This window comes from Oncorhynchus keta, unplaced genomic scaffold, assembly GCF_023373465.1.
Source record: "Oncorhynchus keta strain PuntledgeMale-10-30-2019 unplaced genomic scaffold, Oket_V2 Un_contig_3642_pilon_pilon, whole genome shotgun sequence".
NCBI classification, from domain to species: Eukaryota; Metazoa; Chordata; class Actinopteri; order Salmoniformes; family Salmonidae; genus Oncorhynchus; species Oncorhynchus keta.
In genome coordinates, this window is record NW_026287350.1 from 45,055 (window position 1) to 70,693 (window position 25,639).

At 39.7% G+C, this 25,639-nt stretch overlaps 1 protein-coding gene and 1 long non-coding RNA gene across 2 annotated transcripts in view; both read left to right on the forward strand.

Moving 5' to 3' along the window:
* Positions 1-7,472, forward strand: part of LOC127924093 (uncharacterized) — a 45,803-nt gene extending 38,331 nt beyond the window's left edge. The window contains exon 3 of the long non-coding RNA XR_008116725.1: positions 7,085-7,472. This is a non-coding gene — a long non-coding RNA (uncharacterized LOC127924093). The remainder of the gene's footprint in view (positions 1-7,084) is intronic.
* An 11,123-nt stretch (positions 7,473-18,595) lies between these two features.
* Positions 18,596-25,235, forward strand: LOC118379161 (adhesion G protein-coupled receptor E2-like). Its single transcript, XM_052508476.1, has 4 exons — positions 18,596-18,925; positions 23,155-23,391; positions 24,918-25,039; positions 25,206-25,235. Exons 1-4 carry the CDS (start codon positions 18,895-18,897, stop codon positions 25,233-25,235), a joined length of 420 nt encoding a protein of 139 aa, XP_052364436.1. The 5' UTR covers positions 18,596-18,894.
* Positions 25,236-25,639: the final 404 nt, after the last annotated feature.

Below are 25,639 nucleotides of genomic sequence, written 5' to 3' on the forward strand. Positions count from 1 at the left end.
ACTTGAGATGTGATGATGTAACAATGTATGTAGAATATAATGGGTTACTAGAGATGTGATGATGTAACAATGTATGTAGAGTATAATGGGCTACTAGAGATGTGATGATGTAACAATGTATGTAGAGTATAATGGGTTACTAGAGATGTGATGATGTAACAATGTATGTAGAGTATAATGGGCTACTAGAGATGTGATGATGTAACAATGTATGTAGAGTATAATGGGTTACTAGAGATGTGATGATGTAACAATGTATGTAGAGTATAATGGGTTACTAGAGATGTGATGATGTAACAATGTATGTAGAGTATAATGGGTTACTAGAGATGTGATGATGTAACAATGTATGTAGAGTATAATGGGTTACTAGAGATGTGATGATGTAACAATTTATGTAGAGTATAATGGGTTACTAGAGATGTGATGATGTAACAATGTATGTAGAGTATAATGTGTTACTAGAGATGTGATGATGTAACAATGTATGTAGAGTATAATGGGTTACTAGAGATGTGATGATCTAACAATGTATGTAGAGTATACTGTGTTACTAGAGATGTGATGATGTAACAATGTATGTAGAATATAATGTGTTACTAGAGATGTGATGATGTAACAATGTATGTAGAATATAATGGGTTACTAGAGATGTGATGATGTAACAATGTATGTAGAGTATAATGGGTTACTAGATATGTGATGATGTAACAATGTATGTAGAGTATAATGGGTTACTAGAGATGTGATGATGTAACAATGTATGTAGAGTATAATGTGTTACTAGAGATGTGATGATGTAACAATGTATGTAGAGTATAATGGGTTACTAGAGATGTGATGATGTAACAATGTATATAGAATATAATGGGTTACTAGAGATGTGATGATGTAACAATGTATATAGAATATAATGGGATACTAGATATGTGATGATGTAACAATGTATGTAGAATATAATGGGTTACTAGAGATGTGATGATGTAACAATGTATGTAGAGTATAATGGGTTACTAGAGATGTGATGATGTAACAATGTATGTAGAATATAATGGGTTACTAGAGATGTGATGATGTAACAATGTATGTAGAGTATAATGGGCTACTAGAGATGTGATGATGTAACAATGTATGTAGAGTATAATGGGTTACTAGAGATGTGATGATGGAACAATGTATGTAGAGTATAATGGGTTACTAGAGATGTGATGATGTAACAATGTATGTAGAGTATAATGGGTTACTAGAGATGTGATGATGTAACAATTTATGTAGAGTATAATGGGTTACTAGAGATGTGATGATGTAACAATTTATGTAGAGTATAATGGGTTACTAGAGATGTGATGATGTAACAATGTATGTAGAGTATAATGTGTTACTAGAGATGTGATGATGTAACAATGTATATAGAATATAATGGGTTACTAGAGATGTGATGATGTAACAATGTATGTAGAGTATAATGGGTTACTAGAGATGTGATGTAACAATGTATGTAGAATATAATGGGTTACTAGAGATGTGATGATGTAACAATGTATGTAGAATATAATGGGTTACTAGAGATGTGATGTAACAATGTATGTAGAGTATAATGTGTTACTAGAGATGTGATGATGTAACAATGTATGTAGAGTACAATGGGTTACTAGAGATGTGATGTAACAATGTATGTAGAGTATAATGGGTTACTAGAGATGTGATGATGTAACAATGTATGTAGAGTATAATGTGTTACTAGAGATGTGATGATGTAACAATGTATGTAGAATATAATGGGTTACTAGAGATGTGATGATGTAACAATGTATGTAGAATATAATGGGTTACTAGAGATGTGATGTAACAATGTATGTAGAGTATAATGTGTTACTAGAGATGTGATGATGTAACAATGTATGTAGAGTATAATGGGTTACTAGAGATGTGATGTAACAATGTATGTAGAGTATAATGGGTTACTTGAGATGTGATGATGTAACAATGTATGTAGAATATAATGGGTTACTAGAGATGTGATGATGTAACAATGTATGTAGAGTATAATGGGCTACTAGAGATGTGATGATGTAACAATGTATGTAGAGTATAATGGGTTACTAGAGATGTGATGATGTAACAATGTATGTAGAGTATAATGGGCTACTAGAGATGTGATGATGTAACAATGTATGTAGAGTATAATGGGTTACTAGAGATGTGATGATGTAACAATGTATGTAGAGTATAATGGGTTACTAGAGATGTGATGATGTAACAATGTATGTAGAGTATAATGGGTTACTAGAGATGTGATGATGTAACAATGTATGTAGAGTATAATGGGTTACTAGAGATGTGATGATGTAACAATTTATGTAGAGTATAATGGGTTACTAGAGATGTGATGATGTAACAATGTATGTAGAGTATAATGTGTTACTAGAGATGTGATGATGTAACAATGTATGTAGAGTATAATGGGTTACTAGAGATGTGATGATCTAACAATGTATGTAGAGTATACTGTGTTACTAGAGATGTGATGATGTAACAATGTATGTAGAATATAATGTGTTACTAGAGATGTGATGATGTAACAATGTATGTAGAATATAATGGGTTACTAGAGATGTGATGATGTAACAATGTATGTAGAATATAATGTGTTACTAGAGATGTGATGATGTAACAATGTATGTAGAGTATAATGGGTTACTAGAGATGTGATGATCTAACAATGTATGTAGAGTATAATGTGTTACTAGAGATGTGATGATGTAACAATGTATGTAGAGTATAATGGGTTACTAGAGATGTGATGATGTAACAATGTATATAGAATTTAATGGGTTACTAGAGATGTGATGATGTAACAATGTATGTAGAGTATAATGGGTTACTAGAGATGTGATGATGTAACAATGTATGTAGAATATAATGGGTTACTAGAGATGTGATGATGTAACAATGTATGTAGAGTATAATGGGTTACTAGAGATGTGATGATGTAACAATGTATGTAGAATATAATGGGTTACTAGAGATGTGATGATGTAACAATGTATGTAGAGTATAATGGGCTACTAGAGATGTGATGATGTAACAATGTATGTAGAGTATAATGGGTTACTAGAGATGTGATGATGGAACAATGTATGTAGAGTATAATGGGTTACTAGAGATGTGATGATGTAACAATGTATGTAGAATATAATGGGTTACTAGAGATGTGATGATGGAACAATGTATGTAGAGTATAATGGGTTACTAGAGATGTGATGATGTAACAATGTATGTAGAGTATAATGGGTTACTAGAGATGTGATGATGTAACAATGTATGTAGAATATAATGAGTTACTAGAGATGTGATGATGTAACAATGTATGTAGAGTATAATGGGTTACTAGAGATGTGATGATGTAACAATGTATGTAGAATATAATGGGTTACTAGAGATGTGATGATGTAACAATGTATGTAGAGTATAATGGGCTACTAGAGATGTGATGATGTAACAATGTATGTAGAGTATAATGGGTTACTAGAGATGTGATGATGGAACAATGTATGTAGAGTATAATGGGTTACTAGAGATGTGATGATGTAACAATGTATGTAGAATATAATGGGTTACTAGAGATGTGATGATGTAACAATGTATGTAGAGTATAATGGGTTACTAGAGATGTGATGATGTAACAATGTATGTAGAGTATAATGGGTTACTAGAGATGTGATGATGTAACAATTTATGTAGAGTATAATGGGTTACTAGAGATGTGATGATGTAACAATTTATGTAGAGTATAATGGGTTACTAGAGATGTGATGATGTAACAATGTATGTAGAGTATAATGTGTTACTAGAGATGTGATGATGTAACAATGTATATAGAATATAATGGGTTACTAGAGATGTGATGATGTAACAATGTATGTAGAGTATAATGGGTTACTAGAGATGTGATGTAACAATGTATGTAGAATATAATGGGTTACTAGAGATGTGATGATGTAACAATGTATGTAGAATATAATGGGTTACTAGAGATGTGATGTAACAATGTATGTAGAGTATAATGTGTTACTAGAGATGTGATGATGTAACAATGTATGTAGAGTACAATGGGTTACTAGAGATGTGATGTAACAATGTATGTAGAGTATAATGGGTTACTAGAGATGTGATGATGTAACAATGTATGTAGAGTATAATGTGTTACTAGAGATGTGATGATGTAACAATGTATGTAGAATATAATGGGTTACTAGAGATGTGATGATGTAACAATGTATGTAGAATATAATGGGTTACTAGAGATGTGATGTAACAATGTATGTAGAGTATAATGTGTTACTAGAGATGTGATGATGTAACAATGTATGTAGAGTATAATGGGTTACTAGAGATGTGATGTAACAATGTATGTAGAGTATAATGGGTTACTTGAGATGTGATGATGTAACAATGTATGTAGAATATAATGGGTTACTAGAGATGTGATGATGTAACAATGTATGTAGAGTATAATGGGCTACTAGAGATGTGATGATGTAACAATGTATGTAGAGTATAATGGGTTACTAGAGATGTGATGATGTAACAATGTATGTAGAGTATAATGGGCTACTAGAGATGTGATGATGTAACAATGTATGTAGAGTATAATGGGTTACTAGAGATGTGATGATGTAACAATGTATGTAGAGTATAATGGGTTACTAGAGATGTGATGATGTAACAATGTATGTAGAGTATAATGGGTTACTAGAGATGTGATGATGGAACAATGTTTGAATATTATACTAGAGTTACTAGAGATTTGTTAATGTAATATGTTATTAGTAGAGATTTGTTAATGTAATATGTTATTAGTAGAGATTTGTTAATGTAATATATTATTAGTAGAGATTTGTTAATGTAATATGTTATTAGTAGAGATGTGTTAATGTAATATATTATTAGTAGAGATTTGTTAATGTAATATGTTATTAGAAGAGATTTGTTAATGTAATATGTTATTAGTGACTTTCAGATAGCACTTTAATAACGTGGTGTCTTAGTATTTTGAAGTGTTTTTGAATACAAGGTCACATGAGGAAAAGAGGAATTGAGACTCATCATATTAGAGGCTGCCATCTGTTGTTTGGGTTAAAGATAAGCTTCCTGTGGACAAATAGATAAGCTGCCAGTGAAAATGAACAGAACTCACTGAACTCAAACAGGCTTTAAGGGACATTTGGGACAGAAAGAGTAGACAGTACAAGTGAAAAGTTAGGACACGCCTCAAGGGTTTTGTTTATTTGAACTATTTTCTACTATCAAATAACACATATGGAATCATGTAGTAACCAAAAAAGTCTAAAATACTTTTTTTTTTTAAGAAGCCGCCCTTGTGTTGATGACAGCTTTGCAAACTCTTTGCAGCCTCTCAAACAGCTTCATGAGATAGTCACCTGGAATGCATTTCAATGAACAGGTTTGCTTTGTTAAAAGTTAATTTGAGGAGGCAGGGGTGGTATACAGAATACAGCCCTATTTGGTAAAAGTCCAAGTCCACATTATGGCAAGAACAGCTCAAATAAGCAAAGAGAAGCGACAGTCCATCATTACTTTAAGCTGTGAAGGTCAGTCAATGTGGAACATTTCAAGCACTTTGAAAGTTTCATCAAGTGCATTCGCAACAAACATCAAGCACTATGATGAAACTGTCTCTCATGAGGACAGACACAGGAAAGGAAGACCCAGAGTCACCTCTGCTGCAGAGGATAAGTTCATTACAGTTAACTGTCTCTCATGAGGACCGCCACAGAAAAGGAAGACCCAGAGTTACTTCTGCTGCAGAGGATAAGTTCATTACAGTTAACTGGCTCTCATGAGGACAGCCACAGCAAAGGAAGACCCAGAGTCACCTCTGCTGCAGAGGATAAGTTCATGAGGAGACTGCATGAATCAGGCCTTCATGGTCAAATTACTGCAAAGAAACCACTACTAAATGAAACCAATAATAAGAAGAGATTTGCACCAAGAAACACAAGAAATAGACATGAAACAGATGAAAATGTGTCCTTTGGTCTGATGAGTCTTTTTGGTTCCAACCGCCGTGTCGTTGTGAGACACAGAGTAGGTGAACGGATGATCTCCGCATGTGTGGTTCCCACCGTGAAGCATGGAGGAGGAGGTGTAATGGTGTGGGGTGCTTTGCTGGTGACACGGTCTGTGATTTATTTAGAATTCAAGGCACACTTAACCAGCATGGCTACCACAGCATTCTGCAGTGATATGCCATCCAATCTGGTTTGCACTTAGTGGGACTATCATTTGTTTTTCAACAGGACAATGACCCAACACACCTCCAGGCAGTGTAAGGGCTGTTTGACCAAGAAGGAACGTGACAGAGTGCTGCATCCTGGCCTCCACAATCACCCGACCTCAAACCCAATTTACATGGTTTGGGATGAGTTGGACCGCATAGTAAAGGAAAAGCAGCCAACATGTGCTCAGCATATGTGGGAACTCCTTCAAGACTTCTGGAAAAACATTCGAGGTGAAGCTGGTTTAGAGAATGTCAAGAGTGTGCAACGCTGTCATCAAGGCAAAGGGTGGCTACTTTGAAGAATCTTAAAACATAAAATATATATTGATTTGTTTAAAACTTTTTTAGTTACTACATGATTCCATATGTGTTATTTCATAGTTTTGATGTCTTCACTTTTATTTTACAATGTAGAAAATAGTCAAAATAAAGAAAAACCCTTGAATGAGTAGGTGTGTCCAATCTGTGGACTGGTTCTGCATGTCAATGCAACAGGTTCAAAATGATTTGATTCCAAGAAAGGAGCTCTGGGATTGTTTACTTTAGAAGGTGCCTGTTCTGCTTAATGGGACACGGTATCATCTGAAGTGTCTGAAGTATGATTCTGTTTAATGGGACACGGTATCATCTGAAGTGTCTGACATATGATTCTGTTTACACATGGTTTTATCAAGACTTTTTGCCCAAGATGCAATAAGCTCAATTAAGATGAAGACTTTTAGCACTAATTAAGATGTAGCAGAGTGAAAACTAAGTATATGCTTATTTTCTTTCTTCCAGGACTGATGGAAAGTCCAATATCAAGTTATCTGATGAGTTTCCCAATGATTTTGTCACGTCTGCTCCTCCTCCCCCTCTCTGACGCTCGAGGTTGCCAGGCGACTCATCATTACTCACACCTCTCCCCATCGTTACGCGCCCCAGCACTTCATCGGACTCACCTGGACTCCATCACGTCATTGATTATCTATCCTATATCTGTCACCCATCCAGTTCATTTTACACATCTGCATTGATGTTGTTTTGTTTCTCCTGTCCAGAAGCTCTTACTGTTTTTCATGTCTGTTAACCCATTAAATATTCATTCCCTGTACTTACTTCTCGTCTCCCAGCGTCTGGCATCACAGAGCCATTTCAGATTGTGTACATTTCTTTTTAAAGACTTGCTGAGGCATTTAACAGTTAGTGACACTGTAGTAATATACAGTATAAAGATACCTGGATCCGGCTGTTTTTCAGTTTATTTTTATTTAAATTGAACCTTTATTTCACTAGACAAGTCAGTTAAAAACAAAATGTTACTTACAATGATGCCCTAGGAACAGTGGGTTAACTGCCCTGTTCAGGGGCAGAACAACATGTATATTGTCTTTCAGCTCCGGGGATTCGATCAAGCAACCATTCGGTTATTGTCCCAATGCTCTAACCACTAGGCTCCCTGCCACTAGGATACCAATCTCCTCTCTTGGGTAGGGGGTAGTATTTTCACCTCCTGATGAAAAGCATGCCCAAAGTAAATTGCCTGTTTCTTAATCCCAGAATTTAGGATATGCATATAATTAGTAGATTTGGATAGAAAACACTCTAAGGTTTCCAAAACTGTTAAAATAATATGCCTGTGAGTATAACAGAACTGATATGCCAGGTGAAAACCTGAGAAAAATCCATCCAGGAAGTGGAATTGTTTTCATGTGGCTGTTTTTCATTTAAATAGTTTGTCTGGTTTCAGGCTCTGGAACCTCTCCAGCTTGCTGATAATAAAGAATGATTCATTTAAGTTTCACTTTGAGTCCCTGGTGGTAATTTCCACGACAACGCAAATAATATTATGTTGTCACATCAGCACGGCGATGGTTGTAATGGATGCCCTGTTTGGTTTGTGCAAGTGTGATTGATAGGTGAGAACGGCATGTTTGTGTGTCCGTGTGTGTGTGTTTGTGTGTCTGTGTGTCTGTGTGTGTGGCAAGGGTTCAACATGCTTTGTGTGTGTCCACTACAGATGAGGATGTGTGTGTGTATTTGTGCATCCGTGTGTGTGTGTATGTGTGTGTGTGTGTGTGTGTGTGTGTGTGTGTGTGTGTGTGTGTGTGTGTGTGTGTGTGTGTGTGTGTGTGTGTGTGTGTGTGTGTGTGTGTGTGTGTGTGTGTGATGCGAGCATCTCAGCTTAGCTTGTGTGTGTGTGTCCACTAGAGATGAGGATGAGTGTGTGTGGGTTCCCTCGGTGCGCAGCCCTCTGGGCATGTGCACAAACACACCTGGTCGATACACCTGTCTGTCAGGGCTTAGTAACAACAGTTACAACACTGCGCCCGGCACAGATGAGACGGCTGAGGCCATGCTAGCCCTGACCCCTGATGCCTGCCCTGACCTCTGACCCCGACCTCTAACCCCCGACCCCTGTCTTTTGGCCACATTCCAATCCAGACATCTGCCTGAACTCACAGCTGTACCCGTCACGTGATATAGCAGCAATCTGATGCCTGACTGAGCTGTAAGTCCAGAACAGACTGAGTGAGGAGCACAGTACTACATAGAGCCATGACTACATGGAACTCTATTCCACAGTACTACATAGAGCCATGACTACATGGAACTCTATTCCACAGTACTACATAGAGCCATGACTACATGGAACTCTATTCCACAGTACTACATAGAGCCATGACTACATGGAACTCTATTCCACAGTACTACATAGAGCCATGACTACATGGAACTCTATTCCACAGTACTACATAGAGCCATGACTACATGGAACTCTATTCCACAGTACTACATAGAGCCATGACTACATGGAACTCTATTCCACAGTACTACATAGAGCCATGACTACATGGAACTCTATTCCACAGTACTACATAGAGCCATGACTACATGGAACTCTATTCCACAGTACTACATAGAGCCATGACTACATGGAACTCTATTCCACAGTACTACATAGAGCCATGACTACATGGAACTCTATTCCACAGTACTACATAGAGCCATGACTACATGGAACTCTATTCCACAGTACTACATAGAGCCATGACTACATGGAACTCTATTCCACAGTACTACATAGAGCCATGACTACATGGAACTCTATTCCACAGTACTACATAGAGCCATGACTACATGGAACTCTATTCCACAGTACTACATAGAGCCATGACTACATGGAACTCTATTCCACAGTACTACATAGAGCCATGACTACATGGAACTCTATTCCACAGTACTACATAGAGCCATGACTACATGGAACTCTATTCCACAGTACTACATAGAGCCATGACTACATGGAACTCTATTCCACAGTACTACATAGAGCCATGACTACATGGAACTCTATTCCACAGTACTACATAGAGCCATGACTACATGGAACTCTATTCCACAGTACTACATAGAGCCATGACTACATGGAACTCTATTCCACAGTACAACATAGAGCCATGACTACATGGAACTCTATTCCACATCAAGTAACTCACGCCAACAGTAACATTTGATTAAAAAATAAATACACCTTATGGAACAGCGGGGACTGTGAAGCAACACAAACATAGACAAGTGCATAACATGACCCTGTACCCTAAACCAGTTTGAACGTGACCCTGTACCCTAAACCAGTTTGAACGTGACCCTGTACCCTAAACCAGTTTGAACGTGACCCTGTACCCTAAACCAGTTTGAACGTGACCCTGTACCCTAAACCAGTTTGAACGTGACCCCGTACCCTAAACCAGTTTGAACGTGACCCTGTACCCTAAACCAGTTTGAACGTGACCCTGTACCCTAAACCAGTTTGAACGTGACCCTGTACCCTAAACCAGTTTGAACGTGACCCTGTACCCTAAACCAGTTTGAACGTGACCCTGTACCCTAAACCAGTTTGAACGTGAACCCTAAACCAGTTTGAACGTGACCCTGTACCCTAAACCAGTTTGAACGTGACCCTGTACCTAAACCAGTTGACGTGACCCCGTACCTAAACCAGTTGGAACGTGACCCCGTACCCTAAACCAGTTGGAACGTGACCCCGTACCCTAAACCAGTTGGAACGTGACCCCGTACCCTAAACCAGTTGGAACGTGACCCCGTACCCTAAACCAGTTGGAACGTGACCCCGTACCCTAAACCAGTTGGAACGTGACCCCGTACCCTAAACCAGTTGGAACGTGACCCCGTACCCTAAACCAGTTGGAACGTGACCCCGTACCCTAAATCAGTTTGAACGTGACCACGTACCCTAAATCAGTTTGAACGTGACCCCGTACCCTAAACCAGTTGGAACGTGACCCCGTACCCTAAACCAGTTGGAACGTGACCCCAACACATCGTCTTGTAGGAGGCAGAACTAAGACTCGGTTTGCGTCCCAATAATCCCTCCTCTCTCGTGAAGTGTACACTTGTTCACTTTCCTTCACTGATCTCACACTAGCATGCCCCCACCAATCCAATGCTTTTAGATTTGAAGTAGTGAACGAGTGTACACTTCAGAAGAAAGGAAAGAGTAGCGGCCTCATGAGTGGAATGTTTCTTAATATTTTTCATAATTTCATAATTAATTAAACACATTTTTATAATTTTTAATGTAAAAAGTCCAGTGTTTCTATTTTAAACGTTTTTGTTATATTACACTCTAATGTTATGTAAATAAATATAATGTTGGAATGCAAACTCAAAATTGTATACAATTCTATATCTGACATGGTACAGGTGTCTCATATTTAGACAGTCAAATAGCGATGGATCTCTCCTAAAAAACGATGCGGAGGAAATATATGACATTTTAAGTGCAGACCTCCGGACCAGGTTGAAGATCAAATGCAGCCCACTTGGCAAAATGAGTGTTACCCCCCCTGAACTAGACTGTTAGAGAGGTCACTACCCTCACTGTTCCCAATACTACTTCCTCAAACAGAGGTTACTGTTGTGCCACTGCAAACCGCCCCATAAGGACAGGTCTAGGTTCAGTTACTGTGTAAGCCTGGATAATGATGATCAGTAAGGGACTATGTAAACTGATCTGAGTGTGGTGCTTATATTACAGTAGGGACTTTCCTCTGTTGCTGTAGATACCGTTATTCCACTGGCAGCTTCCTCTTTGTAGTGTTGAGGCCCAAATTACACCCTATTCCCTATATAGTGCACTACATTAGACTAGAGCCCTATTCCCTGTATAGTGCACTACATTAGACCAGGGCCCATAGTGCACTGTATAATAGGTTGTCATTTGGGATGCGTGCTTGGATGGTTACCATGGTAACATTTCATCACTGGTGTGCTGTGGGTTTCTGGGTGTTTTAATCTCCACCTCAACTTCCTCTCTGTCTCATGTCTTCATTTATAACTTAGTTAGTTGGTATCTGATGGTAAACTTGGTTACCCATAGCAACAACTTGGATCTACTATGAGCATGATAAGGATGTGACAGTTTTCATTTGCGTGTTGTGTTGGTGTGGTGTGTTGTGGTGTGTAGTGTTGTTGTATCGTGGTGTGTTGTGGTGTGTGTTGTGGTGCGTGGTGTGTAGTGTTATTGTATCGTGGTGTGTTGTGGTGTGTGTTGTGGTGTGTGTTGTATTTGTATTTATTAAGGATGCCCATTAGTTCCAGCCAAGGCAGCAGCTACTCTTCCTGGGGTCCAGCAACATTGAAGAAGTTTAAAAACATTACAAAACATTCACAACAGATTTCACAACACACTAAGTGTGTCCCCTCAGACCCCTACTCCACTACCACATGTCTACAACACAAAATGAATGTGTACGTGTGTGTATAGTGTGTATGTTATTGTGTGTGTATGTGTGTGTCTGTGCGTATGTTTGTGTTGCTTCACAGTCCCTGCTGTTCCATAAGGTGTAATTGTATCTGTTTTTTAAATCAAATTTGACTGCTTACATCAGGAACTTGATGTGGAATAGAGTTCCATGTAGTCATGGCTCTATGTAGTACTGTGGAATAGAGTTCCAGGTAGTCATGGCTCTATGTAGTACTGTGGAATAGAGTTCCAGGTAGTCATTGCTCTATGTAGTACTGTGCGCCTCCCATAGTCTGTTCTGGACTTGGGGACTGTGAAGAGACCTCTGGTGGCATGTCTTGGGGGGTATATATGGCTGTCTGAGCTTTGTGCCAGTAGTTCAAATAGACAGGTCATTCAACATGTCCATTCATCTCATAAATATTATTATTATATATTATTATTATATTATAAATACAAGTAATGAGGAAGTCGATCTCTCCTTCACTTTGAGCCAGGAAAGTTTGACGCACATATTATTAGTGTTAGCTCTCTGTGTACATCAAAGGACCAGCCGTGCTGCCCTGTTCTCAGCCAATTGCACTTTTCCTCCAGTAAGTCCCTCTTTGTGGCACCTGACCACACGACTGTGGCACATGACGCAGTCAAGCTGCGTCAAAATTAGGACCTGTAACACCTGCCATGTTGACAGTGCTGTTAAGAAGGTAGAAACTAGGGCCTGTAGGACCTGCCATGTTGACAGTGTTGTTAAGAAGGTAGAAACTAGGGCTTGTAGGACCTGCCTTGTTGACAGTGTTGTTAAGAAGGTAGAAACTAGGGCCTGTAAAACCTGCCTTGTTGACAGAGCTGTTAAGAAGGTAGAAACTAGGGCCTGTAGGACCTGCCTTGTTGACAGAGCTGTTAAGAAGGTAGAAACTAGGGCCTATATGACCTGCCTTGTTGACAGAGCTGTTAAGAAGGTAGAAACTAGGGCCTGTAGGACCTGCCTTGTTGATAGTGCTGTTAAGAAGGTAGAAACTAGGGCCTGTAGGACCTGCCTTGTTGACAGAGCTGTTAAGAAGGTAGAAACTAGGGCCTGTAGGACCTGCCTTGTTGACAGAGCTGTTAAGAAGGTAGAAACTAGGGCCTGTAGGACCTGCCTTGTTGATAGTGTTGTTAAGAAGGTAGAGCAACACTTCATTATGGACAGACTTCTCCCCATCGTAGCTACTGTTGTATCAATATGTTTTGACCAGGACAGTTTACGATCCAGGGTTACTCCATGCAGGTTAGTCACCTTCACTTGCATAATTTCAACATTATGCATTTGAAGATTTATTTGAAGTTTAGGGTTTGGTGAATGATTTGTCCCAAATATAATGCTTTTAGTGTTTGAAATATTTAGGACTAAATGATTCTTTGCCCCCCATTTTTAAAGTAACTGCAGCTCTTTGTTAATTGTTGTAGTCTTTTCAGGCTCTGTAGTAGCTGACATATGACAGTGTTGTGTCATCCTCATGCATAGACCCACTGGCTTCACTCAAAAGTGTGGCAACTGCTCGGCCTCCGACCACAAGGTACTACAGAGTGTTGTAACGGCTTTCTTCCTGGGAAGGAGAGGCGGACCAAAACGCAGCGTGGTTATAGTTCATGTTTTTAATAAGAAAACTCAACATGAACATAATACAAAACAATAAACGTGGCAAACCGAAACAGTCCTAACTGGTGCAGAAAACACTAAGACAGGAAACACAAAAGAACTATGGTCAGAACGTGACAAGTGTAGTGTCGTTACGGCCCAGTACATCACTGTTACCAGGCTTCCTGCCATCCAGGACCACTATACCAGGCGGTGTCAGAGGAAGGCCCGAAAAATTGTCAACGACTCCAGCCACCCTAGTGTAGACTGTTCTCTCTGCTACGGTACCAGAGCACCAAGTCTAGGTCCAAGAGGCTTCTAAACATCTTCTACCCCCATGCCGTAAGACTCACTGAACATCTAATCAAATGACTGCCCAGACTATTTGCATTGCCCCCTCCTCCTTTACACTGCTACTACTCTCTTTTATTATCTATGCAGAGTCACTTTAATAACTCTACCTACCTCAATTACCTAGACTAACCGGCTGTCCCCAAAAGAGACTCAGTTTATCGGTCATCCCCTGTATATAGCCTCACTATTGTTACTGCTACTCTTTAATTATTTATTACTTTTATTTCTTATTCATATTTTATTTAGTATTGTTTAATAAAAAATGTTTAAACAGCATTGTTGGTTAGGGCCTGTAAGTCTGCATTTCACAGTATTGTGTGGCAAATAACATTTGATTTGATATCATTAGTAAATATTTAAAAAAGTAAGGTGCCTAGAATTCCTTTAAAAGAAAGGTGCCTAGAATTCCTTACAAAAAAGAAAGGTGCCTAGAATTCCTTTAAAAAGTAAGGGGCCTAGAATTCCTTTAAAAAGTAAGGGGCCTAGAATTCCTGATTCTACCTGGATTATGTGTCTCTGTGTTCTGTTGGACAGGTAACTCTTTATCCACACTATAGCAGGGGGTGTAAAGCTACAACATATGTTTTTCCAACAGCAGGCTATGATTGATAATGTCAAAAGCCGCACTGAAGTCTAACAAAACAGCCCCTACAATCTTCTATCATCAATTTCTCTCAGCATATCATTAATTTGTGTAAGTGCTGTGCTTATTGGATGTTCTTCCCTGTAAGTGTGCTGAAAGTCTGTTGTTTGTTTACTGTACAAATGCATTGTATCTGGTCAAACATAATTTTTTGGGTTGGTAACAGGCTGATTGGTCTAGCCTGGTAACAGGCTGATTGGTCTAAAAGTTTACTAAGGGTTGGTAACAGGCTGATTGGTCTAAAAGTTTACTAAGGGTTGGTAACAGGCTGATTGGTCTAAAAGTTTACTAAGGGTTGGTAACAGGCTGATTGGTCTAAAAGTTTACTAAGGGTTGGTAACAGGCTGATTGGTCTAAAAGTTTAAGGGGGTTGGTAACAGGCTGATTGGTCTAAAAGTTTACTAAGGGGGTTCCTTTAAAAACAGGCTGATTGGTCTAAAAGTTTTCTGTTGGTAACAGGCTGATTGGTCTTTGGTAACAGGCTGATTGGTCTAAAAGTTTACAAAGGGTTGGTAACAGGCTGATTGGTCAAAAGTTTACTAAGGGTTGGTAACAGGCTGATTGGTCTAAAAGTTTACTAAGGGTTGGTAACAGGCTGATTGGTCTAAAAGTTTACTAAGGGTTGGTAACAGGCTGATTGGTCTAAAAGTTTACTAAGGGTTGGTAACAGGCTGATTGGTCTAAAAGTTTACTAAGGGTTGGTAACAGGCTGATTGGTCTAAAAGTTTACTAAGGGTTGGTAACAGGCTGATTGGTCTAAAAGTTTACTAAGGGTTGGTAACAGGCTGATTGGTCTAAAAGTTTACTAAGGGTTGGTAACAGGCTGATTGGTCTAAAAGTTTACTAAGGGTTGGTAACAGGCTGATTGGTCTAAAAGTTTACTAAGGGTTGGTAACAGGCTGATTGGTCTAAAAGTTTACTAAGGGTTGGTAACAGGCTGATTGGTCTAAAAGTTTACTAAGGGTTGGTAACAGGCTGATTGGTCTAAAAGTTTACTAAGGGTTGGTAACAGGCTGATTGGTCTAAAAGTTTACTAAGGGTTGGTAACAGGCTGATTGGTCTAGCCTGGTAACAGGCTGATTGGTCTAAAAGTTTACTAAGGGTTGGTAACAGGCTGATTGGTCTAAAAGGCTGATTGGTCTAAGGGTTGGTAACAGGCTGATTGGTCTAAAAGTTTACTAAGGGTTGGTAACAGGCTGATTGGTCTAAAAGTTTACTAAGGGTTGGTAACAGGCTGATTGGTCTAAAAGTTTACTAAGGGTTGGTAACAGGCTGATTGGTCTAAAAGTTTACTAAGGGTTGGTAACAGGCTGATTGGTCTAAAAGTTTACTAAGGGTTGGTAACAGGCTGATTGGTCTAGCCTGGTAACAGGCTGATTGGTCTAAAAGTTTACTAAGGGTTGGTAACAGGCTGATTGGTCTAAAAGTTTACTAAGGGTTGGTAACAGGCTGATTGGTCTAAAAGTTTACTAAGGGTTGGTAACAGGCTGATTGGTCTAAAAGTTTACTAAGGGTTGGTAACAGGCTGATTGGTCTAAAAGTTTACTAAGGGTTGGTAACAGGCTGATTGGTCTAAAAGTTTACTAAGGGTTGGTAACAGGCTGATTGGTCTAAAAGTTTACTAAGGGTTGGTAACAGGCTGATTGGTCTAAAAGTTTACTAAGGGTTGGTAACAGGCTGATTGGTCTAGCCTGGTAACAGGCTGATTGGTCTAAAAGTTTACTAAGGGTTGGTAACAGGCTGATTGGTCTAAAAGTTTACTAAGGGTTGGTAACAGGCTGATTGGTCTAAAAAAGTTTACTGATTGGTCTAAAAGTTTTGGTTGGTAACAGGCTGATTGGTCTAAAAAAGTTGGTTGATTGGTCTAAAAGGGTTGGTAACAGGCTGATTGGTCTAAAAGTTTACTAAAGGTTGGTAACAGGCTGATTGGTCTAAAAGTTTACTAAGGGTTGGTAACAGGCTGATTGGTCTAAAAGTTTACTAAGGGTTGGTAACAGGCTGATTGGTCTAAAAGTTTACTAAGGGTTGGTAACAGGCTGATTGGTCTAAAAGTTTACTAAGGGTTGGTAACAGGCTGATTGGTCTAAAAAGTTTACTAAGGGTTGGTAACAGGCTGATTGGTCTAAAAGTTTACTAAGGGTTGGTAACAGGCTGATTGGTCTAAAAGTTTACTAAGGGTTGGTAACAGGCTGATTGGTCTAAAAGTTTACTGGTAACAGGCTGAGGTCTAAAAGTTTACTGGTAACAGGCTGATTGGTCTAAAAGTTTACTAAGGGTTGGTAACAGGCTGATTGGTCTAAAAGTTTACTAAGGGTTGGTAACAGGCTGATTGGTCTAAAAGTTTACTAAGGGTTGGTAACAGGCTGATTGGTCTAAAAGTTTACTGAAAGGTTGGTAACAGGCTGATTGGTCTAAAAGTTTACTAAGGGGGTTGGTAACAGGCTGATTGGTCTAAAAGTTTACTAAGGGTTGGTAACAGGCTGATTGGTCTAAAAGTTTACTAAGGGTTGGTAACAGGCTGATTGGTCTAAAAGTTTACTAAGGGTTGGTAACAGGCTGATTGGTCTAAAAGTTTACTAAGGGGTTGATAACAGGCTGATTGGTGAGGCAAACACCTAGTTTACAACAAAGGGCCTGGCAACACACAGGCTGATTCAACACACCTAGTAGGCCTGAGAATGACTTTTGCCTGCAACCACCAGGCCTGAGGCAACACACGTAGGCCTGAGGCAACACACCTGAGTAGTAGGGCAACACACCTGAGGCAACACACCACACACCTAGTAGGCCTGAGGCAACACACCTAGTAGGCCTGAGGCAACACACCTAGTAGGCCTGAGGCAACACACCTAGAGGCAACACACCTAGTAGGCCTGAGGCAACACACCTAGTAGGCCTGAGGCAACACACCTAGTAGGCCTGAGGCAACACACCTAGTAGGCCTGAGTAGCAACACACCTAGTAGGCCTGAGGCAACACACCTAGTAGGCCTGAGACAACACACCTAGTAGGCCTGAGGCAACACACCTAGTAGGCCTGAGACAACACACCTAGTACCTGAGACAACACACCTAGTAGGCCTGAGGCAACACACCTAGTAGGCCTGAGACAACACACCTAGTAGGCCTGAGGCAACACCTAGTAGGCCTGAGACAACACACCTAGTAGGCCTGAGGCAACACACCTAGTAGGCCTGAGGCACACAGGCCTGAGACAACACACCTAGTAGGCCTGAGGCAACACACCTAGTAGGCCTGAGACAACACACCTAGTAGGCCTGAGGCAACACACCTAGTAGGCCTGAGGCAACACACCTAGTAGGCCTGAGACAACACACCTAGTAGGCCTGAGACAACACACCTAGTAGGCCTGAGGCAACACACCTAGTAGGCCTGAGACAACACACCTAGTAGGCCTGAGGCAACACACCTAGTAGGCCTGAGACAACACACCTAGTAGGCCTGAGGCAACACACCTAGTAGGCCTGAGACAACACACCTAGTAGGCCTGAGGCAACACACCTAGTAGGCCTGAGGCAACACACCTAGTAGGCTTAACATGATGAGGGAGAGGAAGATAAGAAGAAGAAGAGAGAAAGGGGTGAAGTAGAAAGAGTGAGAGAAGGCCTGAGAGCAGAGAGAGAGAGAGAGGAGAGAGTGATAAGGTGAGAACAGAGAGGGGTAGTGGAGAGAGAGAGAGAGAGAGAGAGAGAAGAGAGAGAGAGAGAGAGAGAGAGAGAGAGAGAGAGAGAGAGAGAGAGAGAGAGGAGAGAGAGAGAGAGAGAAAGAGATGGAGAAAAACAGAGAGAGAGAGATGATAAAAACAGAGAGGGGGAAGGAGAGAAGAAGAGGTGACAGAAAAAGAGAACAAGGAGAGAGAGAGATAAGGGTGATACAGAGAGAAAGGGGAAGATTGTGAACAAGAGAGAGAAGAGGCGTTCTCTAACAGAAAGAGGTAGAGGAGAGGAGAGCAAAATAGTTGTTTTCTATCTCCGTGGATCTCACACTGAGAGTTGTCTCACCAAAAGAGAGGGAATATTTTATTTATTTTTCTTCTATTCATGTTATCACCACTGATCATACAGAATAAAAATATTTTTAAACTGGTTTTCTTCAATCTGAACTCAACAGTAAAACAGATTTAACCTCAGACTCTTCTCGTGGGACTAGTTTTATTAGGATCCTACTAGTTGTCTGGTGTGGATATAATACCAGTCTGTCTCTGAGATGGAGTCCAGAACTCTTCTACTTGTTCTGGGTGAGTCCAACCTTCTATATCTTTGGAACTTGACTATCTTGTGTTTGGTGTGTGGTGTGTGTGTGTGTGTGTGTGTGTGTGTGTGTGTGTGTGTGTGTGTGTGTGTGTGTGTGTGTGTGTGTGTGTGTGTGTGTGTGTGTGTGTGTGTGTGTGTGTGTGTGTGTGTGTGTGTGTGTGTGTGTGTGACAAATAAATAGAAAGGTGGTATTTCATAAATCGTTGTCAGTTATAGTTATAATGGCTACAAAATATTCCAACCATTTACCAACCATGGATATAGAATGAATGGTACAACCCTATCTAAGACATGTATAAACTACAAGACTATCTACAATTATATACTGAACAAACACGATCCAGAGCATCCCAAACATGCTCAATGAGTGACATGCCTGGTTAGTATGCAGGCCATGGAACAACAGGGACATTTTCAGTATAGTTCCTTGCAACATGGGGCAGTGCATCATCATTCTGAAACAGGAGGTGATGGCGGCGGATGAATGGCACAACAATAGGCTTCAGGATCTCATCAATGTACCTCTGTGCATTCAAGTGGCCAACAATAAAATGCAATTGCGTTCGTCATCCCGAGCTTATGACTGCCCATAACATAACCCCACTGCCACCATGAGGCACTGTGTTCACAATGTTGGCATCAGCAAACCACTCCCTAACATGACGTCATACATGTAGTCTGTAGTGGTTAGGCTTGTTGCGCGTACTGCCAAATTCTATAAAACTATGTTGGAGGCTTATAGTAGAGAAATTAAGATTCAATTCTCTGGCAACAGCTCTGGACATTCCTCAAGTCAGCATGCCAATTACGCACTTCCTCAAAACTTGAGAAATCTGTGGTATTGTGTTGTGTGACAAAAGTGGACATTTTAGAGTGGCCGTTTATTGTCTCCAGCATAAGGTGCACCTGTGTAATAATCATGCTGTTTAATCAGCTTATTGATATGTCACACCTGTCAGGTAGATAGATTATCGCGGCAAAGGAGAAACTCTCACTAACAGGGATGGAAACAAATTTGTGAAAAAAATTGATAGACACATTTTTTTGTCCGTGTGGGACATTTCTTGGATATTGTATTTCATTTCATGAAACTTGTGACCAACACTTGACTTGTTGCATTTATATTTTTGTTCGGTGTAGTTTCTTGACAGTTTCTTGACAGTTTCTTGACAGTGTGTATAGACAGGTTTAGTGTGTATAGACAGTTTTGGTGTGTATAGACAGTGTTAGTGTGTATAGACAGGTTTAGTGTGTATAGACAGTTTTGGTGTGTATAGACAGTGTTAGTGTGTATAGACAGTTTTAGTGTGTATAGACAGTTTTAGTGTGTATAGAGAGTGTTCGTGTGTATAGACTATTTTAGTGTGTATAGACAGTGTTAGTGTGTATAGACAGTGTTAGTGTATAGACAGGTTTAGTGTGTATAGACAGTTTTGTGTGTATAGACAGTGTTTAGTGTGTATAGTGAAGTGTTAGTGTGTATAGACAGTTTTAGTGTGTATAGACAGTTTTAGTGTTTAGTGTGTATAGTGTTAGTGTGTTGTGTGTGTGTGTGTAGTTTTGTGTGTATTTACAGTTTTAGTGTATAGACAGGTTTAGTGTGTATAGAGAGTGTCGTGTGTATAGAATATTTTAGTGTGTATAGACAGTGTTAGTGTGTATAGACAGTGTTAGTGTGTATACTGTAGTGTGTATATTGTGTAGTGTGTATAATGTAGTGTGTATATTGTGTAGTGTGTATTTTACTGTAGTGTGTATATTGTGTAGTGTGTATACTGTAGTGTGTATATTGTGTAGTGTGTATTTTACTGTAGTGTGTATATTGTGTAGTGTGTATTTTACTGTAGTGTGTATATTGTGTAGTGTGTATTTTACTGTAGTGTGTATACTGTAGTGTGTATATTGTGTAGTGTGTATTTTACAGTTGTGTGTATACTGTAGTGTGTATATTGTGTAGTGTGTATTTTACTGTAGTGTGTAAATTGTGTAGTGTGTATTTTACTGTAGTGTGTATTTGTGTAGTGTGTATATTACTGTAGTCTGTATACTGTAGTGTATACTGTAGTGTGTATATTTGTGTGTATATTGTGGAATGTGTTTTTTACTGTTGTGTGTATATTGTGTAGTGTGTAATTGTGTAGTGTGTTACTGTGTGTGTGTGTATATTGTGTAGTGTGTATATTACTGTAGTGTGTATATTGTGTAGTGTGTGTTGTGTAGTGTGTATACTGTAGTGTGTATATTGTGTAGTGTGTATTTTACTGTAGTGTGTATATATGTGTGTGTGTATGTTGTGTGTGTATATTGTAGTGTGTATATTGTGTAGTGTGTATATTGTAGTGTAGTGTGTATACTGTAGTGTGTATATTGTGTAGTGTGTATTTACTGTTGTGTGTATATTGTGTAATTGTGTATTTTACTGTAGTGTGTATATTGTGTAGTGTGTATTTTATGTTGTGTGTAGTGTGTATTTTACTGTAGTGTGTATATTGTGTTGTGTGTATTTTACTGTAGTGTGTATATTGTGTAGTGTGTATTTTACTGTAGTGTGTATATTGTGTAGTGTGTATGTTGTGTAGTGTGTATTCTGTAGTGTGTATATTGTGTAGTGTGTATATTACTGTAGTGTGTATACTGTAGTGTGTATATTGTGAAGTGTCTATTTTACTGTAGTGTGTATATTGTGCATTGTGTATATTACTGTAGTGTGTATATTGTGTAGTGTGTATATTGTGTAGTGTGTATACTGTAGTGTGTATATTGTGTAGTGTGTATATTACTGTAGTGTGTATATTGTGTAGTGTGTATATTCTGTAGTGTGTATACTGTAGTGTGTATATTGTGTAGTGTGTATATTCTGTAGTGTGTATACTGTAGTGTGTATATTGTGTAGTGTGTATATTACTGTAGTTTGTATATTGTGTAGTGTGTATTTTACTGTAGTGTATATATTGTGTAGTGTGTATTTTACTGTAGTGTGTATATTGTGCAGTGTGTATGTTGTGTAGTGTGTATTCTGTAGTGTGTATATTGTGTAGTGTGTATATTACTGTAGTGTGTATACTGTAGTGTGTATATTGTGAAGTGTCTATTTTACCGTAGTGTGTATATTGTGTAGTGTATATATTACTGTAGTGTGTATATTGTGTAGTGTGTATATAGTGTAGTGTGTATACTGTAGTGTGTATATTGTGTAGTGTGTATATTACTGTAGTGTGTATATTGTGTAGTGTGTATATTCTGTAGTGTGTATACTGTAGTGTGACTATTGTGTAGTGTGTATATTACTGTAGTGTGTATATTGTGTAGTGTGTATATTCTGTAGTGTATATACTGTAGTGTGTATATTGTGTAGTGTGTATATTACTGTAGTTTGTATATTGTGTAGTGTGTATTTTAGTGTAGTGTGTATATTGTGTAGTGTGTATTTTACTGTAGTGTGTATATTGTGTAGTGTGTATATTGTGTAGTGTGTATTTTACTGTAGTGTGTATATTGTGTAGTGTGTATTTTACTGTAGTGTGTAAATTGTGTAGTGTTTATTTTACTGTAGTGTGTATATTGTGTAGTGTGTATATTACTGTAGTGTGTATATTGTAGTGTGTATATTGTGTAGTGTGTATTTTACTGTAGTGTGTATATTGTGTAGTGTGTATATTGTGTAGTGTGTATACTGTAGTGTGTATATTGTGTAGTGTGTATACTGTAGTGTGTATATTGTGTAGACCGCTTGACTTTTTCCATCATTTGTTTTGTTACTGCCGAACTATAAAATGGATAAGAGTATGAGTAAGTAAGAGTATGGATAAGTTTTAGTGTGTGTAGACAGTTTTAGTGTGTATAGACAGTGTTAGTGTGTATAGACAGTTTTAGTGTGTATAGACAGTTTTAGTGTGTAGACAGGTTTTAGTGTATAGACAGGTTTAGTGTGTATAGACAGTTTTAGTGTGTAGACAGGTTTAGTGTGTATAGACAGTTTTAGTGTGTATAGACAGGGTTAGTGTGTGTAGACAGTGTTAGTGTGTATAGACAGTTTTAGTGTGTATAGACAGTGTTAGTGTGTATAGACAGGTTTAGTGTTTATAGACAGTTTCTTCACTCACTCACTCACTCACTCACTCACTCACTCACTCACCACTCACTCACTCACTCACTCACCACCACTCACTCACTCACTCACTCACCACTCACTCCCCTTTCCTGCTCCTCACAGGTCTTCATTTCACTCTACCTGGGAACCTAGAGGCCAGAGTTTGCGGCCTGGGCTTCATTGCCAATGGGAGTCAACAATGTGATGATATAGATGAGTGTAAAGAGTGGGACAGTAACCCACCCTGTGGAAGTAAAGCCACGTGTTACAACACATATGGAAGCTTCTACTGTCACTGTCTACCTGGGTTCAGATCCACAACAACTTTCAAGTTTACTCCTTTCACTGGGGAGTGTAACGGTGAGGATTCAAATGTCTGAGTGTGTGAATTTTACCAGTCAAGGGAAAAAAACATTACTTTTTCAATATCGTCTCTGTTCTGTGGCATATTTAGAGTTTGTTGATCAGTGATTCCCCAACCTCTCCTCTTGTACCCCCAGACCGTCCTCTTCTTTGATGTATTCCAGAACTAGCATAGCTGACCCAAATGGTCACCTAATCATCAACCCTCTAATTTGTTAAATCAGCTGCATTAGTTCTGGAATACATCAAATACGTGGACTGTTAGGGAATCACTGGAGGAGAGGTTAGGAAATCACTGGAGGAGAGATTAGGGAGTCACTGGAGGAGAGGTTAGGAAATCACTGGAGGAGAGATTAGGGATTCACTGGGGAAGAGGTTAGGGAATCACTGGAGGAGAGGTTAGGAAATCACTGGAGGAGAGGTTAGGAAATCACTGGAGGAGAGATTAGGGATTCACTGGGGGAGAGGTTAGGGAATCACTGGAGGAGAGGTTAGGAAATCACTGGAGGAGAGGTTAGGGAGTCACTGGAGGAGAGATTAGGGAATCACTGGAGGAGAGGTTAGGAAATCACTGGAGGAGAGATTAGGGAGTCACTGGAGGAGAGATTAGGGAATCACTGGGGGAGAGGTTAGGAAATCACTGGAGGAGAGATTAGGGAATCACTGGGGGAGAGGTTAGGGAGTCACTGGAGGAGAGATTAGGGAACACTGGAGGAGAGATTAGGAATTCACTGGGGGAGAGGTTAGGGAGTCACTGGAGGAGAGGTTAGGAAATCACTGGAGGAGAGATTAGGGATTCACTGGGGAAGAGGTTAGGGAATCACTGGAGGAGAGGTTAGGAAATCACTGGAGGAGAGATTAGGGAGTCACTGGAGGAGAGATTAGGGATTCACTGGGGGAGAGGTTAGGGAATCACTGGAGGAGAGGTTAGGAAATCACTGGAGGAGAGATTAGGGAGTCACTGGAGGAGAGATTAGGGATTCACTGGGGGAGAGGTTAGGGAATCACTGGAGGAGAGGTTAGGGAGTCACTGGAGGAGAGATTAGGGAGTCACTGGAGGAGAGATTAGGGAGTCACTGGAGGAGAGGTTAGGGATTCACTGGAGGACAGGTTAGGGAATCACAGGAGGAGGGGTTAGGGAATCACTGGAGGAGAGATTAGGGAGTCACTGGAGGAGAGATTAGGGAATCACTGGGGGAGAGGTTAGGAAATCACTGGAGGAGAGATTAGGGAGTCACTGGAGGAGAGATTAGGGAATCACTGGAGGAGAGGTTAGGAAATCACTGGAGGAGAGATTAGGGAGTCACTGGAGGAGAGATTAGGGATTCACTGGGGGAGAGGTTAGGGAATCACTGGAGGAGAGGTTAGGGAGTCACTGGAGGAGAGATTAGGGAGTCACTGGAGGAGAGATTAGGGAGTCACTGGAGGAGAGGTTAGGGATTCACTGGAGGACAGGTTAGGGAATCACAGGAGGAGGGGTTAGGGAATCACTGCTCTATCACAATGTTTCCATCTCTCTACAGACATCGATGAGTGCAAGGGGAGACTACGGGTTTGTCCCAGCAACGCCATTTGCCTCAACACCATTGGGAGCTACCACTGCCTGTGCCAACCTGGGTTCAGATTCTCTAATCACACTGTGAAGGTGAGTCCCACAAGAGGGCATCATTGTGTGTGTGTCTTCTCTTGATTGATTAATTGATAGACTGATTTAGTTGGAAACATCACTACATAGTGTACATATCGTATACGAACGTATTTATGGGAAGACTTTATAGTCCATAGAGACTATAGCACTTATATTTATATAGACTATTGAGCCTATCGATACTGAGGACTAAAGATACTACAGAGACTATAGGGACAATAGCTACTAAGGCATCCACAGAGACTAAAGCATTTATGTCTATATAGACTATTGAGACTATCGATACTGAGGGACTAAAGATACTAAAGAGACTATAGAGACTTTAGAGGAACCGCAGAAGAAGGTAACAAGAGAATGGTTGAAGATGCATAAGGAGTAACCATGGTGATTACTGGGTGTGTTGGGGAATAGTGCTAAGTGAATGTGGATATGAGTGTTGAAATGAGGTTAAGATGATTGACATTTGGATATTAAGAGATTGAAATGTGGATATTAACACATCGATATTTGGAAAATAATTGTGAAAGATGTGTGTATGAATGAATACCCCAACCAGTGGTTTGACAGAGGTGTGTGTCTGAATGAATACCCCAATCA

Bases quoted from the DNA above. Each gene is read 5' to 3' on its own strand.
- LOC118379161 (XM_052508476.1), top strand. From the start codon at position 18,895: ATGGAGTCCAGAACTCTTCTACTTGTTCTGG. The intron at 18,926-23,154 runs GTGAGTCCAACC...TGCTCCTCACAG, and splicing joins AACTCTTCTACTTGTTCTGG to GTCTTCATTTCACTCTACCT. The intron at 23,392-24,917 runs GTGAGGATTCAA...ATCTCTCTACAG, and splicing joins TTTCACTGGGGAGTGTAACG to ACATCGATGAGTGCAAGGGG.